We start from the raw sequence: 20,010 nt of genomic DNA, 5'->3' as shown, positions 1-20,010 counted from the left end.
TACACGTAAGGGCACACTGTTCTTGAGCATCAAGGTAATGTAAAGAAAATGATTTTCCAGACCAATATTCAAGTTGACTAGAAAAACGACAACCAAAGAGACAACACAGGATTAGAAACATAACACAGCAGATAAAAGGCAAATCTTTGAAAACTAAGACGCGGGACGTAAACAACTACCAGAAAAGTATTTTAAAAGTTTTTTATTTAAAGTTATGATAATGTAAACACTGAATATTGAACAAAATAAAAAAGGAGAAACTTGTTTTTGTGCCTTTTTAATTACAGATAACGGAAGAGGAAGTAAATCACCCCAGAATAGAAACATCCCATTAGTCCAATATTCCTAGTTGGACAATGCTATATAATACTTATTTTTTTATTTTGCATCAGAGATAAATACATTGTTTCTTTGGGAAAGCAACCTATTATTTGTGAAAAGCTTTTAGTGGCTTATATTGGCTCTATGACTGTTTAGTTATAATTTGGAGTAAGTGTAATCTTTCAAGTCAAGTCTGACTTCGTTTGCAATGGGCATTCTTCTAGTTCATTGGGGTTGCCTCACTTTTGAATTTCTTTGTTTTTGGAATCCTAAGAGTTACCTCTCATTTTCTGTGGCAGTTGTCTTTGTTTTTGCCTATACTAGTATGTCTGCTGCAGCAAATGTAAAATGTGAAGGGCAGCTATATGTTCCGTGAACATGCAGCAGAAATGATCACGTTGTTATAGCCATTGTGGGCTCAGCATGCATCCCTGAATGTCTAGAAAGGTGTATCTGACTTTGAGCACTTTCTTTTGGAAACACCAATGTAGCTGCAGCAAGCATGGCTACTGTATGAAATTGTAATCTTCCAAGCAGCTACTCTGAAAATTCCTAGGTTAGAGATTTTATCAAAAATTCTCACCACCCTCACAGGTAAGTAGTTTCTGCAAAGGACAAGCACATCAAACCAGCTGTTAAAGTGGTTCAATTTTCTAGCAACATTCAGTGCATTCGTGGGAATGGCTCTTACACAGATGTGAGAATGGCAAACTTAGCTTACCCAAATTTTTGAATTTAATACTGGAAGTATTCTCCAATAATTTTCATGCTGGAGCTTCTTTCAATGTTGACACCTGTCTATAAATCACCCTATATTTTTCTAATTAGATATTTCTAAAAAGACCACCTTGCCTTGTGGACAGCACAAGTAGTGCAGCTTTTGAAAAACGTTGCTGTAGGCACTTTCGTGAGAGGTTGAATGGCTGTTTAAATAAAATAACTGCATCAGAAATGATAAAAGCTTCCTTGATACAGTTCTAAGGCTGCAAAACTATGCACACTTTCCAGAAAGCCCCATTGAACATAATGGGGCTTACTTTTGAGTAAGCATGTGTAAGATTGTGCTACAAGTCTGTTTTAACATCTTCAACAGTGTAACAATAGCATAGTCCATTAATCTTGCTTGGAAATAAAACCAAAAAGTTTTAATTGAAAATTAAAAAGACCATTTGTTACATAAATTAGTGACCTTGGGCGATTTTCCCTTCACTGGAAGTATTAACTCGATTTATTCTGACTCTGGAAAGCTATCTCCACTATCTGGCAATATCTATTCACTTAATTCCTCTAAGCAGATCCCAAGTAGATGACAATCAGCTACACATTTGTTCTTTTGAGGCTCTTAAGATAGAGATATTTGGTGCATTGATTTTTTTAAAAAAAGTATATAATTGCAGGTGCTGATAGTTGCAAAGTCCTCTACATGTTAATTCAGACCAGCATTATACACAACCTGTTCTAAAATCACACTTAGGTTGCTGAAAATTCAGGACTTCAGGTGTGTATTTGCTTTCTTCTGCAGTAAGATTCTTCATTTGAATGTGTCAAAAGTTTTTTCTCTACCTTGCAGAGGATGGGCTAAGCTTTTGAAGCACTTTAATGTAATGGACAGGTATACCTTAACTACAGTGCATAACTCATATAACAGCCAATTCCCATTCAAACTACCAGCATGTTTCCCTGAGCTTAACCCATCAAAATCTCCCAGTACACCAGGGGTCAGCAAACTTTTTCAGCAGGGGGCTGGTCCACTGTCCCTCAGACCTTATGGGGGGCCAGACTATATTTTTTGGGGGGTGAACGAATTCCTACGCCCCACAAATAACCCAGAGATGCATTTTAAATAAAAGGACACATTCTACACATGTAAAAACACACTGATTCCCAGACCGTCCTTGCCGAATTTAGAAGGCGATTGGGCCGGATCCGGCCCCCAGGCCTTAGTTTGCCTACCCATCCTGTACACTGAAAGCTAACATACTGGTGAGAAGTGCTAGCTTTCTTCATGTTAGGAACTTTTAATCTTAGGGCATATTTTATTATAAAATCTTAAATCCCACCAAACTTTTAAAAAAACATTGCAAGGTTGGTAATGATCCGAACATCCTAGCACCGAAGAGCAGCATCCCCTCCCATCAACAATCCTAAATCATAATTTCTATTGCAGCCATTAAAGCTAAACATCATCCAGAATCAAGACAGGCATTTCTGCTACACACACTGTGAAGTCGTACAGCCCCTGCAGCACTAATACCATGTGCTGTTGAACATTTGAAGAGGTTCAGTATTATATTTCACGCAAGTGGCAGCAAGATGAGAATCCTGGAACGGAACCAAGGAAGTAACACAAAATAGAGAAGATTGGCAGGGCTATGCTGAGAAAACATTGTAATGTTTATGCAATACTGTACACCTGTACTGCGCCTGCCAAGCACTCTGCACTTGGCTTTGTTGCTGAATCCAGTAGGATTCAGCACTCACTGTAACCTTAAAAGATATTCCTACTAATTTACAAGAGTCATAATAGAGAGCAAGTTACAGATACAAGATGTAGAGAGAGACAATTCTTCATCTGTATGGCTGAATATAAAGAACTTTAACCCTTTTCCAGAAGACTTGCAGCACAATCCTATGCAAGTTTAGTTGAAAGAAAAGTCTCATGCTTTTCAATAGGATTTACTCCTAGGTAAACTTGCCTAAAATCACAACTTTTATGGGTTTCACTAATGCAATAACTTGTGTCCGGTTCTGTTATGTTTTTTTCTTTTTTAAAGTATTGGGATGGCAGAGCAACTGTGCCTTGAGTTGAAAACGCAGCATTTTGGAGTGCAGACTGGTATTTGGTTTCTTGAAAACTGATGACTCAGAGTGAACTTGTTTGGTATGCCTCTGAAATCAGAGTTTTCAATCTCTTCCCAGCAGGTGCTGGAGATTAAGAAGCAATTTAAGGAGTTGGTGGGACAGCTACTGAAAAGGAAACTTAAAAAGCAACAACACTGGACTGCATAGGCTATCCGTTGTGTAGCTGCACCCAACTGATGGGAAGCATAGTTTTTTTATTCTTACTGGTAATTGTCCCATGACGGTGAAGTCATTATTGCTATAGAGCTTGGCCTATTTGTAACTAAGCGGTGGCTGCTAAGCATTAACACAGAACTGTATGTATATTTACACTGTATTTCAATTCAATGAGAACATTTTATTTCTGTTCTTTGACAGGGTGAGATGTAAACTTAATTCCCAGAGTCCACGTTCTCATTGGAGAATACTTGGGAGGCCTCAGCAAATGATGTAGTAACACTAGTCCTTTCTACTTATGTAGACTGTATTTAGAGAATAGAGCAATTATGGTAATGCAATAGCTTTTAAGGGATCCACTTGTATGAAAACTAGCAGCAGGCTGATCTGGATATTCAGTCCTGAGCCAGTCAATCAACCAAATCCATTTGAGGAAACACTGCACTTTAGCTACATTATTCTGGAAGCTCATTAGGATCCATTTGAGAAAATGGTGCATTCAGTCTGTCAAGTTCATCCACCTGGGGCGGGTGGTGCAGCATAACTTCCTGGTCTTCCGCCACATCTTCCCCCACCGCCACGAGGTTTGTTAGAGATTTGCTTCTAACGCACTGGAAGTCAACATGGCGACTCTTTCCCTCTTCCTTTTCCCACGACATCTGGATGAATGGGCGTTGCACATAATTATAGATAACTTCCGAGCGCCCTCCAGGCCTCCTCTTCACTTTCTCTTTACAGGTGGGGTAACCTGAAACAAATATTTTGGCACTGTTAACCATCTCGGCCCAGGCCCTGTGAGCAGCCCAAAGGAAGAGAATCCTCAGAGTTCAGACTAGGACTGTGCTGATGAAACTGTACAGGCTGTATACACAACACTGTTTAAAGTGGATTCAAGGTATCCCATGGGTGCATGTTTTCCATGCCATCCACATGGCATTGTCCTCATCCAAATGACAGCCTGTGCTCCCTGTCTCTCCAACATTTAATTTCAATTGTCCTGATCTGTGGACAATGCAGTAAGCAAGGGAGGCGGGGTAGGAATACAGTATAAAACTGTTACCCAACTGCAGACGAACTGAAGCACATTGTGTCAGTGTTGTTCTTGTTGTGTGTGTGGCGATGTTTTGCTGGGTGTCTTCTATCAACACCCCCCCCCCGGGTGCAACACATACACACAGTTTTTTTTAAAAAAGTAACCTGCCTTGCGCAAGTCCAGTATACCTGAAAACGCGTATCTCAGAAATACAATAAAAATTGGCAGTGCACACAAATGAACAAATACTGTGTGCGCTATCTGTGCAGTATGGACTTCAGGTTTCCGGAACTCAAGAAGGGTGAAGAAGTACTAACTGTGAAGAGGGGACAACAAAACATTGTACATCTGCCTCCTAGAATGGATGGAAAACACTGAGGCAGAGTTCAATTGAAAGCACTCATGTGGGTGAACGAACTTCCCCAAAGCACACATGGAAAAACAAAATCTGAACAACCCACGTGTGCATTAACACACGTACACAGCCTTCAGCCCAGGGGTGACTGCCAAATAGCATCTCCAAATGAAACACAGCTAATCCTAGGGCTCTTGCCAGCAGCGTCAGATACAGGCAACATTTAGGGCTCCCTCTGCAAAAAAAGGTTAGTCGTGAAATTGGTGACCCAAAATTGAAGGGTTGCAGAGCAGCAAAGTTAGTACATGGGTGACTGAGCTATCTGTTAGTAGACCCAGTAAATGCAGAGTTGCTACAGGAAATTTCTGGCTTCTTTTGAAAAGCTTTTGCTATTCAGAAAACACTGTTACTTGCCTTCAATGCCAATTCGGATGTTTTTCAGGCCACGTTCTTTCAAAACCGTTTTTGCTACATCCCGATTCTCAATGTACTTGAAGAATCTGTAGAGCTTAGAACTATACAGAACTACAACAAAGAAAATAATATTTTAAAAATCTGGCAACGGTAGCAGTGGCTAGTTTGACAGGTTAGCAGTTTTTTAAAAAATGAGGGAGCATGGTTAAAACCTTTGACACTAGCAATTTCACATGTTCTGGGACGTTCACTGGTTCTAAAATCTGTTTTTTGCCATTTTTTAATTAATATTTTGTGTAAAACCACTTAGAGGTTGATTTAATTTTTAACGGTATAAGAATCTTGTTAATTAAAAAAAATCGCAACAATACATAATAATAATGCCGAATAATAAATAAACAAACAAATAATCATCTGTGATATTGAGCACCATTTGCTAGAAAGGCAGGATACACATTTCTTAAATAATATTGGGTTGCATCCTGACTTCACCTTCCACACATGGAACATATCCTTTTGCCCATGGAGGGAAGATGACAGGTCCACCTCCCACACCAAGCGGACGTTTGAAAGGCACAAGGGGAATTGGTAAGTCGCCTCTCCCACCTCAATCCAATTTAATACATAATAATAAATAAATATTCTGCAAACCATTAATAATAGCAATGCAAAAATTTGCTTCAGAAAGAACTGCTTTCCCTCCATGGCAAATTTGCTGTTAAGAGGGAAGGTGTGATGAATTAAGATGCTTGGATCCTGTGAAACATATCAACCAAAATTACAGATTTACTACATGTTTAGATTACGGGGTTGGTAGGCATTCAGCCTACAATCTTACATCTAGCCATAGTTCTTAAACACTGTAATCAAATGGACTTTTATGTATATAACCAGACACTGAAATGCAAGGATTTTTGGCAATGAGCCTCTGCACAAGGCAAAAAAGAAATTCCTATCCATTTCTTATTCATTTAACAATTTTATATTATCCTTATAACACTTTAAAAAAGTTAAATAATAAGTATACAGTTCGGAATTTTTTTGGTTGGTATAAATCACCCCCATTGTAACTGTATTTTCTTTCTTTTTTCAGCCTTTGCTAAGACATGCACCATGTATACCATGCGGTGGCATAAGTTGGTTTTTAAAATAACTTGCTAGAAATTGTATTATTTATATTTTTAAAAAATTTAAATGCAGATCCCTTACTTTGTGAGTATTCTTCTCCCATTGGAGGCGGGTAGTCTTCATCCCAGTCCACTATGTCTTCATCCGTTAGCACCACAATGTGACACTCGCGTTCTCCCTTCTTGGCATTGCCCACCATTATAGGCAGGATCAGCTCTTCCAGATAGCAGTCAAACTGCTTGTGAGCCCCATCGTTGGACAGCTCATGTAGTAATGCACCTAACAGGAAATAAGTCACATGTGAGCCCTTTGCATCCAGCTGGAAGGACATTAAGAGGAGCACTGCTGCATCAGGCAAATGGTCAGTTGAGCCCAGGATCCTGTTCTCAGAGTGGCCAACCAGGGGCTTCTTCTGGAAAACCCGCAAGCACAAGATCACTCTCCCCGCCTGCGGTTTCCAGCAACTTGTATTCGGAAGCATTAATGCCTCTGACCGCGGAGGCATAACATAGCCATCATGGCTAGTAGCCATTGATACCTTCTTTCAAAGCCGGCTAAGAGAAAGTCAGAGACCCAACTCCGTACGTCTCAAATGCCACCCTGACTAGCAAGGTCTGGAGTGGAATGGCCCCGACATGCGCAGCATTTACCCGCCGCTCCTTCGAGTTTGGCTACACTTACTTAAGTCTTGACATTTGATTGTGTTGAAATCAAAGTTGATGCAAAGGTAGTCGCACGTGTCTCTGAGATCCGGAATAGAAATCCCATCGGGACAGTTAATGATTCCAGTTTTGTAATAATCCTGAAAGGAAAGCGCAGCTGTGTTTATTATTGCTCTTGTTTATTTCACTTGTATCCTGTTCTTCCTTCCAAAAGTATGGAGGGATGCACCCAGGGCACCAGGCAGCCTCCCATCTGGTTATTGACTAGGGAGTTCGGCTCATAGAACCGTAGAGTTGGAAGGGATCGTGAGGGTCATCTCTGCAATGCAGAAATCCTTTTGCCCAACTTGGGACTTGAACCCACAGCCCTAAGATTCTCGTTCTCTACCAACTGAGCTATCTCATTATTCTGATCTAACACTGAAAATAGATTAATGCGTCTTTTAAATCATTGTGTTTGTTTTTTAAACCTCAACATTATGATCCATATTCTACCATGGCACCAGAGCTGGCACCAAGGATTGGCATAGTTGCCCCATATTCCATCAGAGCATCCACTGATGAGTCCCCTGGATTCGCTCCTTCCCTTCACCATTGCAACCTGCTTATTTACCTGCCTCTCACTCTGGCCTTTGGGGGGATCATCAAGCAAACACAAATGGTGGAGAGGAGGAGCCGCTGCCTCTTTGCTCATTGGCTGCCTGGCAAGCGAGCAGGTGGGAGCAATGACAATGAGGTGGCAGAGGAACAGCAACAGCTGCCCATAATGGCCATGAGGCGGTAGACTCACTGAGGGAGGGGGCCACCACTGGGGGTGTCTTGTGTAAGGACCTCCCCAAACCTGGAGCCAGCACTGCGTACATACACCATGAATGAAAAACATTACTAGTTATATGGGACAATGCAGAAAGTGTTATTCCCAACAATATACAATATAAGCGATAGGCGCTGTCTTAGAAGTAAGAAATAGGAAGGAAACGAGAAAGAAACAGATCTATAAATAAAGCAGAAGATACATGAGAATGTGTCTTTGAATGTGAAGGCAGGGGTAGGAACTTTACAAACTGGAGGAAGAACCCTACTTCTCCAACTTTGGGGGCTTCCTCACCAGCACAGTCCGGAACACTGTGGAGCTAATTCCATCCGCAATCTCATATTCACCCTTCTCGTTCGGCCGAGTGAAGTTATATTCTCGTCCTGGTCCAAACATTCTGAAATGATAATCCATACATGGGTTTAAGATGGCTGTCTCCAAATGCCAGCTGGTGTGTGGAAGTAAACAGAGCACATTGAAACTATCTAAATAAAGAACTATGTCAATCATGGCAAGTGTTTCTTTGAGAATGCAGTAATTATTAAGCCCTTTATTAAGGAGATGGATGGCATTTTACACAGCTGAGAAAATGGCATGCAGTTCTCAAAAGTTTAGATGTCATCATCTGAGAATGAACTGTGTGCCCACATAATTCCATCTTGCTCCTGCCTTCATGCATCCAACTTTGACACTTATATCCTTAATTCCTAAACCAGGAAATGAGGGTTTACATGCTGCCTTCAAACCTGGATACAATCAGGATCTGACCACTGGACATGAATTAAAATAATCTAAAAATGTGCTGAGACTGCTATGTCTCTTCATTCACAAAAAAGCAGCCACGGGGAGGCTATGGGTGAGTGGGAAGGAATCCAGATCAGGATGTTGTTACGGGGGTGGGGGTGGGAGAGCTAATGTCCCACACCAGTGTCTTGCTGAAAATTGCCCCCATAAGCTGCTATTTGCTCTATTAAAAATAAAACTCAGTTGGGACAGGCACCAGTAACTGGGGGCAGAGGAGAATTAGAAAAGGGTTAAACCACTATTCCTCTCTTTGTGGCTGCTTTTTGTAAATAAAATGAAAATGTATAAAAGCCTCTTGTGGTTTGATCGTAAGACAAGGATAGGGAATCTGTGGTTTTCCAGATATTGCTGGACTACAACTCCCATGGTCCTTTAGCATTTGCCAGGCTGGCTGGGACAGGCAGAAGTTGGAGTTCAACAACTTCTGGAGAGCTAAAGGTTCCTTATCCTTGCCTTAAGATTGCTCATATCTAGACCCGTGAGTGGCATTCATCACATAATCTTTGAGATGTCTCATAAGGTCAACGTACCATGAACATCTCCAGCGGAACCTTCATTCTGGTCCCTCATGCTAAACCCGTTTACTTGGGAGTTATCTGATTTCACTGGAATGCATTAACAAGTTAAATGCAAATAATCTCATGAAGTGGAACACCTTCAAATTCCAATGGGAATGATGAGGACAGAATTCTAAAGCTAGGTGGCCTTCCAAAATTACAAAGCATCCTCCTAATCCTATTCAGACTGCAAAGCACACCCTATCAGCAGCGATACACTTTGTTTCCATTTAAGTAGTCTGCAAGGTTTAAAAAGGTAATGAAGACACTTACCTTCCTAACATAGTATCAGGATGAGCTGTGAAAATCTGGGGATTTACGACAAATCTAGTGCCATCAACGACAAGAGTCACTTTCTCTGGCGCTTGGACTTGCGTACTGTTGTTCAAGATGCTACAACCACTCCCAAACTGCTCTTGGCTAGTAGTGTAATATTCGAGGTTTCTTTTACTCCCCACTTGGAAGAAAATGCCTTTGGTGTCTTCAAGAGCGTTAGAACACTGAGGACTTGCTGGGTGGGAAGCGTATCTGAACTCTGTATGATCTAAACACAGCAGATGAAAGCCGCAATTGAGTTAAATGCATCAGACAGATTACCAAAAAAAAAAGCGATCTATAACAAAAGTTTAATAACCAAATAGGTGACAATACAATGCTAAGAGAATATGCACCACTGACTTAGTCGATTACTAAAACACCCTGACACACCTGTAAACAGCACACAAATCAGCCATGTAAGCACAATCTGATCATACACATACAGGTATTGGTATGTTCAAGTCAGCACACTCACATTCATTTTAGCAACCATGCTCTCCTTGATGATATTTTAATCTTTTCTTCCTTCCACCTGATTTCTGTCCCATTCCCCCTTAGTCAGCATCCATGGTCAGTAAGCATAGTCTTTATACGACTTGAACTTACTGTTTTTTTTTTTTTATGTGTAGGGTGGGAAAGTCCCCCCTCAGCTTCTGCAAACCTTAATGTTCCCCCAAACCTTGGCGTCCCTCTAAGCCTGCTGATACCTCCCCCTTGGGCATGGGTGGTGCTATTTTGGCTACACATGCAACAGACATTCACAGCCCAGTTCTTTTTAACATTTCAAACACCATCTATGTAGGAAGAAGGAGGCTGATCATGGTGAGGGAAGGGGTTAGGGTTAGCTTAAAAATAAAAATTCCCTCCATCCCATGCAGTGATCACTATGAAAATTCCATTTCCTCCCTGTGATATTTGGCATAGGAGGGAGGCAGCTTCCTCCTCTACAAAATAACAGCTTGGTGGTGGTGATTTTAATTAGGGCTGTGGCATGGGAGGAAAGAGTGCCACCCTTTTATGTGTCATGGTCCCAATCCTAAGTCGGTCTCTCCAAAGCTGCTAGTTAAAACAAATAAACAATAACAGCAACAATATAATGATGCAATGCTCAAAAGATTCATTTAGTATAATGTGTAGTTGATCTGAAAAGGATCAACAGGGCTGTGCTGTGCGTTGCACATTCTACAGCAAACACTCTTGACTTTACCATGATTTCTGCATAGTGGAATCATGGTAATCGTCTGCCCACACTGTTTCTGGCTGCCTTCTCCTAGATCATGGATTGTAGAAGTCATGTTTTCGGTCAGCTGACAAGATTCTTGATTGCTTGATCGTTCCATTCCAGTGGCACGATTAATACTCATTTGAGGCATCCGTAATTCAAAGTGACTGCCCATCTGGAGAAAAGTCCTGTAAGGAAGAAATGGTAATGAGGGTTACATCTGGAAGAAAGTTCTCTACCTGATGTGGCCTAGGGGGAGTGGCCCACACCTATGTCCCATCAGCCCCAGCCAGCAGGGCCAATATTCAGGAATGACGGGAGTTGCGGTTCAATAACATATTAAGAGAACCAGATTCCCCATCCCTGCTATAAAGTTTACTGAGCTTGCAATCCCTAGCACACATGTGGGAGTAAACCCACTAAATTCAGTAGGACTTACTTTTCAGTATATATTTGTAGAATAGGGCTGGTTTGTTAAGGACAGCTAGGAATTCCATGAGGGGGTAAACTAAAGTGCCCAGACCTCTGAGAGAAAGATTGCGCTTCGAATGTGCTTTAAAGTTATAATGTGTACAGAAAAACCAACAACAGTGTTCCTCTGTCCAATTTTAATATAGGAAACAGCCGTTACCACATTGCTTGGTGCTGGGGGGGGGATATCCTAAGGCTTCCTGTGTTAACTGCCAACATGGACCACAATATTACATGAACAATATTTAACACCACTCTGGAAGTCTAATGAAATGTCCAATGGCTTTTCCTATTCTGCATCTAGCGGTCTAATGTTAGCAAGACTTAATCACACTGTTGACATAGTATCCAGTTTCTGTATACATAACCTTAAAACTGTGCCCTAGAAACATAATTTGCACCAAGAGGCGGAGGGGGACTTGAGGTCACCCTCTGAATGCCACTGTGTTTTTTCCCCCTTTAAACACAGAGTTACTTACTACGTGGCATATAAAAAGTGTGTGGGCTGCCATGGTTTTTCTTCTAGAGATCCGCCTCCTTATCCCTGCATCTCTCACTCCTACAGTCACCCCCTTATCCTTATTTGACATCTGCAGCATCACAGCCAGGGCGGGCTGAAACCAGCAGCAAGAGGAGCTATTTTCGGTCAATGAGCACCAAGCCTTCAGTAGTCAGTGGTGTGTGTGTGTGTAAGGAGGACTCAGCTGAGCATAAGAAATTGTGCCTTTGGAGATGGGGATTGTGAGTGAGGGAAATAGATCAGTGGAGAATGGGTCATTCATTGTAAGCACACAGAGTTATGCAAAACAGCATGTTTGCATTAAACAAGACCTCCTTTGACTTCTTGTTTTCACAGGAAGGTTTGTAGTAACTGAGGCTGTGAGCACCCCCCCCCCCCAATTAACTTGACATCCAGTGAGCTCTGGGAAGCAAGAGTAGGTATGTCACAATCCCTTATCTACTTGGTTGTTTCTTGAGAAACACTGTGTTTCCCCTCAAACCAGCTTTGATCCAAATTGAGAGAGAGAACAATGTAGCTGTCATTGGCAGTGGCGTAGCGTGGGTTGTCAGCACCCGGGGCAAGGCAAGTAATTTGCGCCCCCTAACCCGTGGATTTGCGCCCCCTAGCCCTAACCCCCAGATGTTGCGCCCGGTGCGACCGGCACCCCCTGCACCCCCCACGCTACGCCACTGGTCATTGGCAGTATTCCCCAAAGCCTTTTCTCCCATATTTCTTAACGGGGCAAAATAACACAAACATATGTTGTTCAATTCAAAAAGATTAAGATCCTTTAGAAACGACGACAACAACAATGCTAATTATGTATATATTTCATTTTTTATCTCACTTTTCCTCCAGGGAACACAGGGCAGCAATAGATGCCCTCCCCTTTTATTCACACAACAACCCTGTGAGGCCAGTTAGACAAGAGGCTGCAGACACATCACTGGCTTAAAATGGACCCACGTTGTTCTTTTTCTCAATTCAGAATGAAGCTGGCTTAGGGGGAAACACATCAAAATACAGTATTTCGTAAGAAATGACAGGATAGATACAGAATAGATATGGGTTGTGCCTAACACCATGTTGACCCTGCTTCCCAAATCAGCAATGGGAGCACACTGGATGCAGAGCAAACAGGAGTGTGTACACAGCCTGAGAGAGCATGATATGTCCAAGGTCATGCACAGTGCGGGTGAATGGCGAGATCTGAACCTCGATCCAGGATTCTGCACTGACATGTGCAGGAATTTCTGATCAAGACCCAAGATGCCTTCCCATCACAGTCCCTTGAACCCCATTCCTCCAAAAACACAGGAAGCAACAGCTGGGAAGGAGAATTCTGCAGCTTGAGCAGGCCTGCGCACTGCTCTGGATCCTTGCTATTCTAAGCCGAGATAGCCGATCCTTGCTATCTAATATTCCTTTCCCACTTACATCTCAAAGTGTTTCTAGTCATCTCCTGTCATTTCTTTCCCCCTTTCATGATTACCTTGCATGCCTTAACTCCACTTTTCTATGTCCAGGCTTATTATTATTAAAAACATTTAACTTTTGTCCCCTTTCTTAATTTACATAGTTTATCCTTCACAGAGCTATAATCCCCAGCCTCTTTAATAAATTGCAGTCCCCAGGATCCTCTGTGCGCTGGATGCGATTTAAATGTATCGTGTGGATCAGTCTATCTGCCATCCATTTCCTCTCTTCCCTTCTCTTTCTGTACTCTTCTCTTGCCTCCATCTTCATTCTCTATCCAGTTCTAGCTGCTAAGCATGGAAGAGCCAGTGTGTAGCATGGTGGCTTGAGTGTCGGACAGGAACCTGGGAGAACAGGGTTCAAATCCCCACTTGACCATGAAGTTCACTGGGTGGCCTTGGGCCAGTCACTGCCTCTCAGCCTAACCTACCACTCAGGGTTGTTGTGGGGATTAAAAATGAGGAAGGGGAGAACTTTGTACGTCACTTTGAGCTCCTTAGAGAAGATTGTGGGATATACATGCAATAAATTTTATAATGAATGATTTTAGAATGTTGTTTATGCTGTACTTTTGTACTGTTTGATTGTTGTTAGCCGCCCTGAGCCCGGCTTTGGCTGGGGAGGGCGGGATATAAATAAAAAGTATTATTATTATTATTATTATTATTATTATTATTATTATTATTAAAACCATAAGTATGTGCTTGAAACTGTGCATGTGGGGAATAGCCATTGTTCCAACTAAAAGGCTACGGTGTCAGGAGAGAAACTTTGTACAGATAACGGACTCTTCTTTTATATCTGCACATGCTCAATTTAGTATGTGTTTGTAGTCTACATGGGCTTGGATCCGATTCCGGAGATTGTGTGAACAGTCCCACCATCTTTCACTCATTGCATCTCCCTATCCCACCCCCACCCCCCGACAATTATTTAAAATGCAATTATTTCAACAGATAATATGAAAGGTTATCCGGCCCTAAAAATGCCATAATAATAATAATAAACCTAGAAATAAACTTCAGTACTGAAAATGTCACCAATTCAGTTGCTGTGCAGTGCAAAGCTCATAAACAGCTCAATGCAAAGCAACCCAGAAAGATAGGCAGGGTATAAAGAATAAAATTATTATTATTATTAAGATAACAATCAACACAAATTTTAGATGAAACTATGTGGTTATACTACCCATTCCAGCAGCTAAAATCCTAACAAAACCAGGCAATTCCACCCTAGAACCAGCAGAAGCCAAGAGAAGAACTAGACACAACTGACTGAAATGACTCCATTTGTTTATTTGATGCATACACCCTCTTTTCTCCATGGAGTTCAGGACAGAAAATACATGGTCATGTTTTCAATGTGACTCATGCCCTGTTTCCCCATGTTTTTCCTTGCAACAATCCTGAGAAGGTCGTTTACACCAAAAGCTAGGCCCAAGGTCACCTTTGGCAGAATTGGAGATTTGAACCTCGGTTTCTTGCGACCTGGTTCAACACCTCAATCACTTTCCACAATAAAGTCAAAATTTCCATAAGTATAGCTAATGTGAGGCGGGGGTAAAACAGGAAGATAATCTGTTGTTAAAAAGACATTCTAGATTACACTAGAAAGAAAATAAAGTTCACATCTTCATCTTGCCATGTGAGGTAAAACTGGTGACTGTGCAAGCAATTGCTCCCAGGCTCCAGAATTCCTCTCTGAGGAAACTGTTTGGTTTTCTGGCTGCTTCCAGATGACATGTTTATTGTGCTTTATTTGCACAAATTTTGTGGCGAGGTTAGACTATTTATTGAGTGTTTGTTACACCAGCTATTTATTGAGTGTTTGTTCCGTTTGTTTCTGGGGAAGTTATACGACCACTGCAAAAAGCAATCATTATCACACACTTTGTCACTGCATTTCCCTACGACTTTCCTTATCGCAAGAAAGTATCGATTTTGGGGAAGTGGTTTGCTGCACAGTAACAAGCCAAATATTCCAGCCTGAATTTGCTGTTATGTGATTGAATCCCACCTGAAAAAAGCACCCCATATGTCATGAAAACCCTACTGATTCAGAAGTCATTTGGGGAAACGGTATACTGACGATGCACTGATATTGCAACTTGTTACGTCTGTACTAGTGATTTTTTATTTTAAAGTATTTTATTTATTTTTATGACGTTTTAGGACAGTGTGGCATTTAAGTGATCAGTTTGTGTTTTATTTTTTATTTGGTTGCATGTGTCTATGCACATGCATTTTATTAGCATTATGTTCAAGCGACAGAAAAGCAGAAAAGGGAAGTTCTCCTGGCACCTTTAGGCACTGGCCAAAAACGTTCCTTTTTAAGCAGGTCTTTGGTGGATTTCATTGACACCCTATGTCCTTTTTTAAAAAAATGGGGGGGGGGTTATTGGGTTGTTTTTGTTTTGATTATATATTTTGTGGTTTCATATTTTGATTTTGTTCTGAAACCTCTGGGTGTAGAGCAGTATATAAATTAAATAAATAACAAAAATAAATAAATAAGGAAGTAAATATTTTAAAATAAATTAACAGTGGGAGAGAGCTTTCCTAGGAGCAGCATCATGTCAATTATGGCATCCATTGTTACATGTAATAAATTTGCTCAATGTTGGGGGAAATAGCTTATTTTCCTTCAAGGAAGGAGTGGTTATGAAAACTGTTGGGAACTGCAAACAGGTGTGGTGGAGAGACAGGTGTCCTTATGGTGTCCTTTTATGGTATATTGGAATCAACATGATGCAATGGCAGGAATCCCTGGGATTCCTCGTACGTACCTCAAAAACACGTTTAAAAATAAAATAGAATTGAAACAGAAATGTAATTGAAATTAATTGAAATAAAATAGAAATGTAATTGAAATTAGTAAGATTTTTAGAACACAGAAATATTGAAAATCATCCAACCATCAATTCTAGCACGTGGGGTGCCACCTAAATTATATAATTTGGTATTTGAACAATTGGTATTAGTAACTGTATTATAAATTCATATTGTTATAATGAAGCTATTACTGGAATGTAATTGAAAACTAATTAAAAAAAAGTATATATTAAAAAATAGAAATAAATAATTAAAGGTGCAGCACACAAAACAAGTGGAACAGCTATCCTTTTTTTTTCTTCATGGGACAGGATAAACAATGTTGGGATTTCTACGTATGGGAACTGCAAAAAAACAACACTGTAAGCTGTTTATGGATTGTAGAATATCTATTAACCAATTTTGATAACGTTTTAACAAAGGATTGTGAGAAACTGTACACAATGCTTGCTGCCGGGCTTTACGCTGCTCTCTGGCAGCTATCCAGAGGCCTGCACTAAACATGGAGCAGGGACTTCGTTCCAGTACAAAATAAAACAGGATGTTTTCTATATGCCAAAGCAAACAATTTTGCCTTTAGCTTTTATAACTACACATACTGAACTTTTTCAGTTCTTAAAAATGCCAGTTTTGGGACTTCAACTCAATTCTTATTTTCACACATCTTAATTATATAATCTGCATTTAAGACACCAGAAACCTCACACATTTGCGTCTTTTTGCTTTCCATTAAAAAAAAAATGTTCTAAGTTTCGGCTATAATCACAAAAGCTCTGAACAATTGAAACACTGATCTAAACAATATCAAATTCTATTACCGGAATCAGGTTCCCATAGGGACGGATACATTTTGAGAGCAAATTAAATACTTACCTAGATGTCAGAAAACGGTCCCAGCTGATCGAAATCAGGTCAAAATCTTGAAATCTACATTTAATAAAGAACGTGGACAAAACCAAGAAGAATAGCTGACAGTTAAAATTGTTTGTGCTCTTGCAATCTAATTCTCCACCCCCTATCTAAGCCCAGATGGTGAGTCATGTACATACTTCAAATTAAGAGTCCCTGCCCAGCACATACAGAAAACAAGAGATGGCATGCCTATAGCCAGAACCTGGAGTTTGCTCAGATACAAGGAAATAAATAACACGGACATTCCCGGAACTTCTTAAAAACATATATCAGAGCAAGTCAGTTTTGCTCTCTACCCGAGAACCTATTCGTTGCTGCATTAACCCCTTCTTGACTCAACATTGATAAGTTTTAAATGTCTTATTTAACCAAGAGAAAAATATTATTATTAAATAAGTAAATAAATTCATATGCCACCCTCTCTACTTGTAGATCTCACGGCATTTCACAGCATAAAATTACAATACAGAAAATACAAAATGCACATTAGAAATAAAAACAGCATTCCAGAAACAGGGAGCCACTGCAGAAAAGGCCCATTCTCATGTTGTCACCCTCTCATGGAGGAGGCACATGAAGAAGGGTCTCAGAGGGTGGTCTCATGGTCCAGGTAGCTTCATATGGAGAGAGGCAGTCCTTGAGGTATTGCATCCAAATGGAATCAACAACTCACATTCTCAAAAGGGGAGAATCACAGGAATAATCAACATACACATGTAAAGATGTATATAGACCATTACAGTCATACCTCGGGTTAAAGTTGCTTCAAGTTCAGCATTTTCGGGTTGCACTCCGCGGCGACCCAGAAGTAACGGAACGCGTTACTACTGGGTTTTGCCGCTCGCGCATGCACAGATGCTCAAAATGATGTCATGCGCATGCGCAGAAGCAGCAAATCACGACCCGCGCGCACACAGATGCGGGTTGCGTTCTCTTTAGGATGCAAACGGAGCTCCGGAATGGATCCCATTCACATCCAGAGGTACCACTGTATATGTCACGAGCCCTTTCACATTCTGTTCTTGTTTGGAGAGAAACTTCTAGACATGCCTGAAAATGGCCACAGCTGCGCGTGCAAACCCACCCACACAATCAGATCCACCCCTTTAATTTTCACATAAATGAACTAGGAATAATGATCACTCTCGTGATTTAGATGCAATTGCAAATGCAGCTTGGACCATACACGCCACGGTACACATTGAAAAAGTGGGCAAAAAATGATGCTATTGTTCACCAACTTGAGGGTCATTTCCCATAATAATTACGTATCTTGAAATACTTTCCATGCAGGAGATCACAAGAATCCCAATCTAATTATCTAATCATATGGGACAAATTCCCATGCCTCAATTTCACTGGGCTGGTTCAGACATAACACAAAATTTAGCACTGCATAAATAAGCCTAGGTAAGTCTTAGGGCTCAAATGCACCCCCTTCTCTTCTGGTGTCTTTCCTCTCCTGCTCTGGCTATGAAGAGATGAAAAGCTTTCACTTGCATTTTAGAAGAACCGTAACTTGCCATGTCATCTAAACCTAGACAAACAGTGGTTAATTACAACCATTGTCGGTGGAACAAGCAGTTTCCAACCATTGTTCATGAAGTCAGTTTCATAAGCTAATATAGTACGTTAATCTTGTTGGTTTAGGGTTTGGATGACATGCTATATTCCAGTTAATCTACACCGTGGGTTGAAGCTGGCACTCACCTGCCCATAGGTACTTTGGAGATGCTGGCAAATGACAACTAAGCCAATGTGTGTACAGGCAGAAGGGATAAACCATCAATAAGGGCTTCCTACTACACATTCATGTGGGGAAACAGATACGCTATATGCATTCATTATTTCTAATGGAAATGTGTGAAATTCATGCCATGGGGAAATTTGTGTTACAAATTGGGTTACATGTGCTTTTAGGGTGCTTAAATCAATTAAAAGGGTAACTAATCCACCAGCTGATGGAAACTGCAGGAGGGGAGAGCACTCTCACACTCGGATCCTGCTTGTGGGCTTTCCAAGGGTACCTGGCTGGGCATGGTGAGAACTAGATAGACCCCCCCTGGCCTGATCCAGCACTCTTATGCTTGCTCATAATCAAGCCATATTAAGCTAAATGGGGCTTACTCCCAGGTAAATAGGCAAAGACTGCTGCCTACATATTTACCTCAGAGTAAGCCCCTTTGAACTCAATATATTTAACTTCTTAAGGTAACTCTGAGGAGTTGAAAACAGCTGACTTCTAAGCCATGATCACAACCATGGATTAAGAGTTACACAAATCTGGCTGTTAAAGATTGCCTTGTGTGCTTACCAGAGTTTTAAAATTAACATTTTAAATCTTCCCTAGTAGGTACAGCGCTCTCCTTTAGGTTTCATAGAATCAAAGAACCGTAGACTTGGATATCCCCCCCCCATAACATTCATGACAGTTTTGAGGTATATGTTGTGAAAACCTGGGCACCATCTTCATAGAATCGTAGAGTTGGAACGTACAGTCCAGGGCTGGATTTACATACAGTGGTACCTCGGGTTACAGACTCCACTAACCCAGAAATAGTACCTCAGGTTAATAACTTTGCTTCAGGATGAGAACAGAAATCGTGCTCCAGCGGTGCGGCAGCAACGGGAGGCCCTATTAGCTAAAGTGGTACCTCAGGTTAAGAACAGTTTCAGGTTAAGAATGGACCTCCAGAATGAGTTAAGTTCTTAACCCGAGGTACCACTGTATAAGCTAAACAAGCTATTGCTTAGAGCCCCACTCTCTTGGGGGGCCCAAAAAAAATTTAAAGGGGAAAAAACTGGATGTACATTTCCAAAATATAAGATAAAAAACAAATAAAATTAAACCTACATAATGTAACATCGAGTTTTGTGTTGTGTAGGCTCCTATGATGTAAATAATGGGCCCCGCCTGCTAGCCTGCTCCCTAAAACATCACTGGTTTGCTCATTTCTATATACTATAGGGTGCCTACATTCTGCATGGACTGGTTGCATGGCAACATATGCCTATGGCTTTAGATACCTGATAGGTCCATAAATTACCATATATATATAGCATATGTTCAACAACAAAAACAGCAACATAGGACAGCTGGACATATAAAGGGCCCCATTACCTTCAGTAGATTAGGGCCTCATCAAACCTAAATCCGGCCCTGAAGGTACCC

The 20,010-nt window shown here is 41.0% G+C and overlaps 1 protein-coding gene across 1 annotated transcript; it reads right to left on the bottom strand.

The window, feature by feature from the left end:
* Nucleotides 1-185: 185 nt before the first annotated feature.
* Nucleotides 186-16,969, bottom strand: KCTD20 (potassium channel tetramerization domain containing 20). Its single transcript, XM_083509348.1, has 8 exons — nt 16,800-16,969; nt 10,632-10,834; nt 9,380-9,650; nt 8,040-8,142; nt 6,951-7,071; nt 6,351-6,548; nt 5,142-5,252; nt 186-4,087 (listed from the first exon to the last, which is right to left on the bottom strand). Exons 2-8 carry the CDS (start codon nt 10,819-10,821, stop codon nt 3,795-3,797), a joined length of 1,287 nt encoding a protein of 428 aa, XP_083365474.1. The 5' UTR covers nt 10,822-10,834; nt 16,800-16,969; the 3' UTR covers nt 186-3,794.
* Nucleotides 16,970-20,010: the final 3,041 nt, after the last annotated feature.

The sequence above is a fragment of the Podarcis liolepis genome (genome assembly GCF_965112155.1).
Source record: "Podarcis liolepis genome assembly, chromosome: 6".
Lineage (NCBI taxonomy): Eukaryota > Metazoa > Chordata > Lepidosauria > Squamata > Lacertidae > Podarcis > Podarcis liolepis.
The sequence above is the reverse complement of the archived record's forward strand: the minus strand, read 5'-3'. Positions and strand labels throughout refer to the sequence as shown.

What these genes read in the sequence shown, in the direction of transcription:
- KCTD20 (XM_083509348.1), bottom strand. Translation starts at nt 10,821, where the DNA reads ATGGGCAGTCACTTTGAATTACGGATGCCTCAAATGAGTATTAATCGT. An exon ending in TCCACTATGCAGAAATCATG is followed by an intron (nt 9,651 to 10,631) that starts GTAAAGTCAAGA and finishes TGCTGTGTTTAG; the next exon opens with ATCATACAGAGTTCAGATAC. An exon ending in AATCAAATGTCAAGACTTAA is followed by an intron (nt 6,549 to 6,950) that starts GTAAGTGTAGCC and finishes ATTTCCTGTTAG; the next exon opens with GTGCATTACTACATGAGCTG.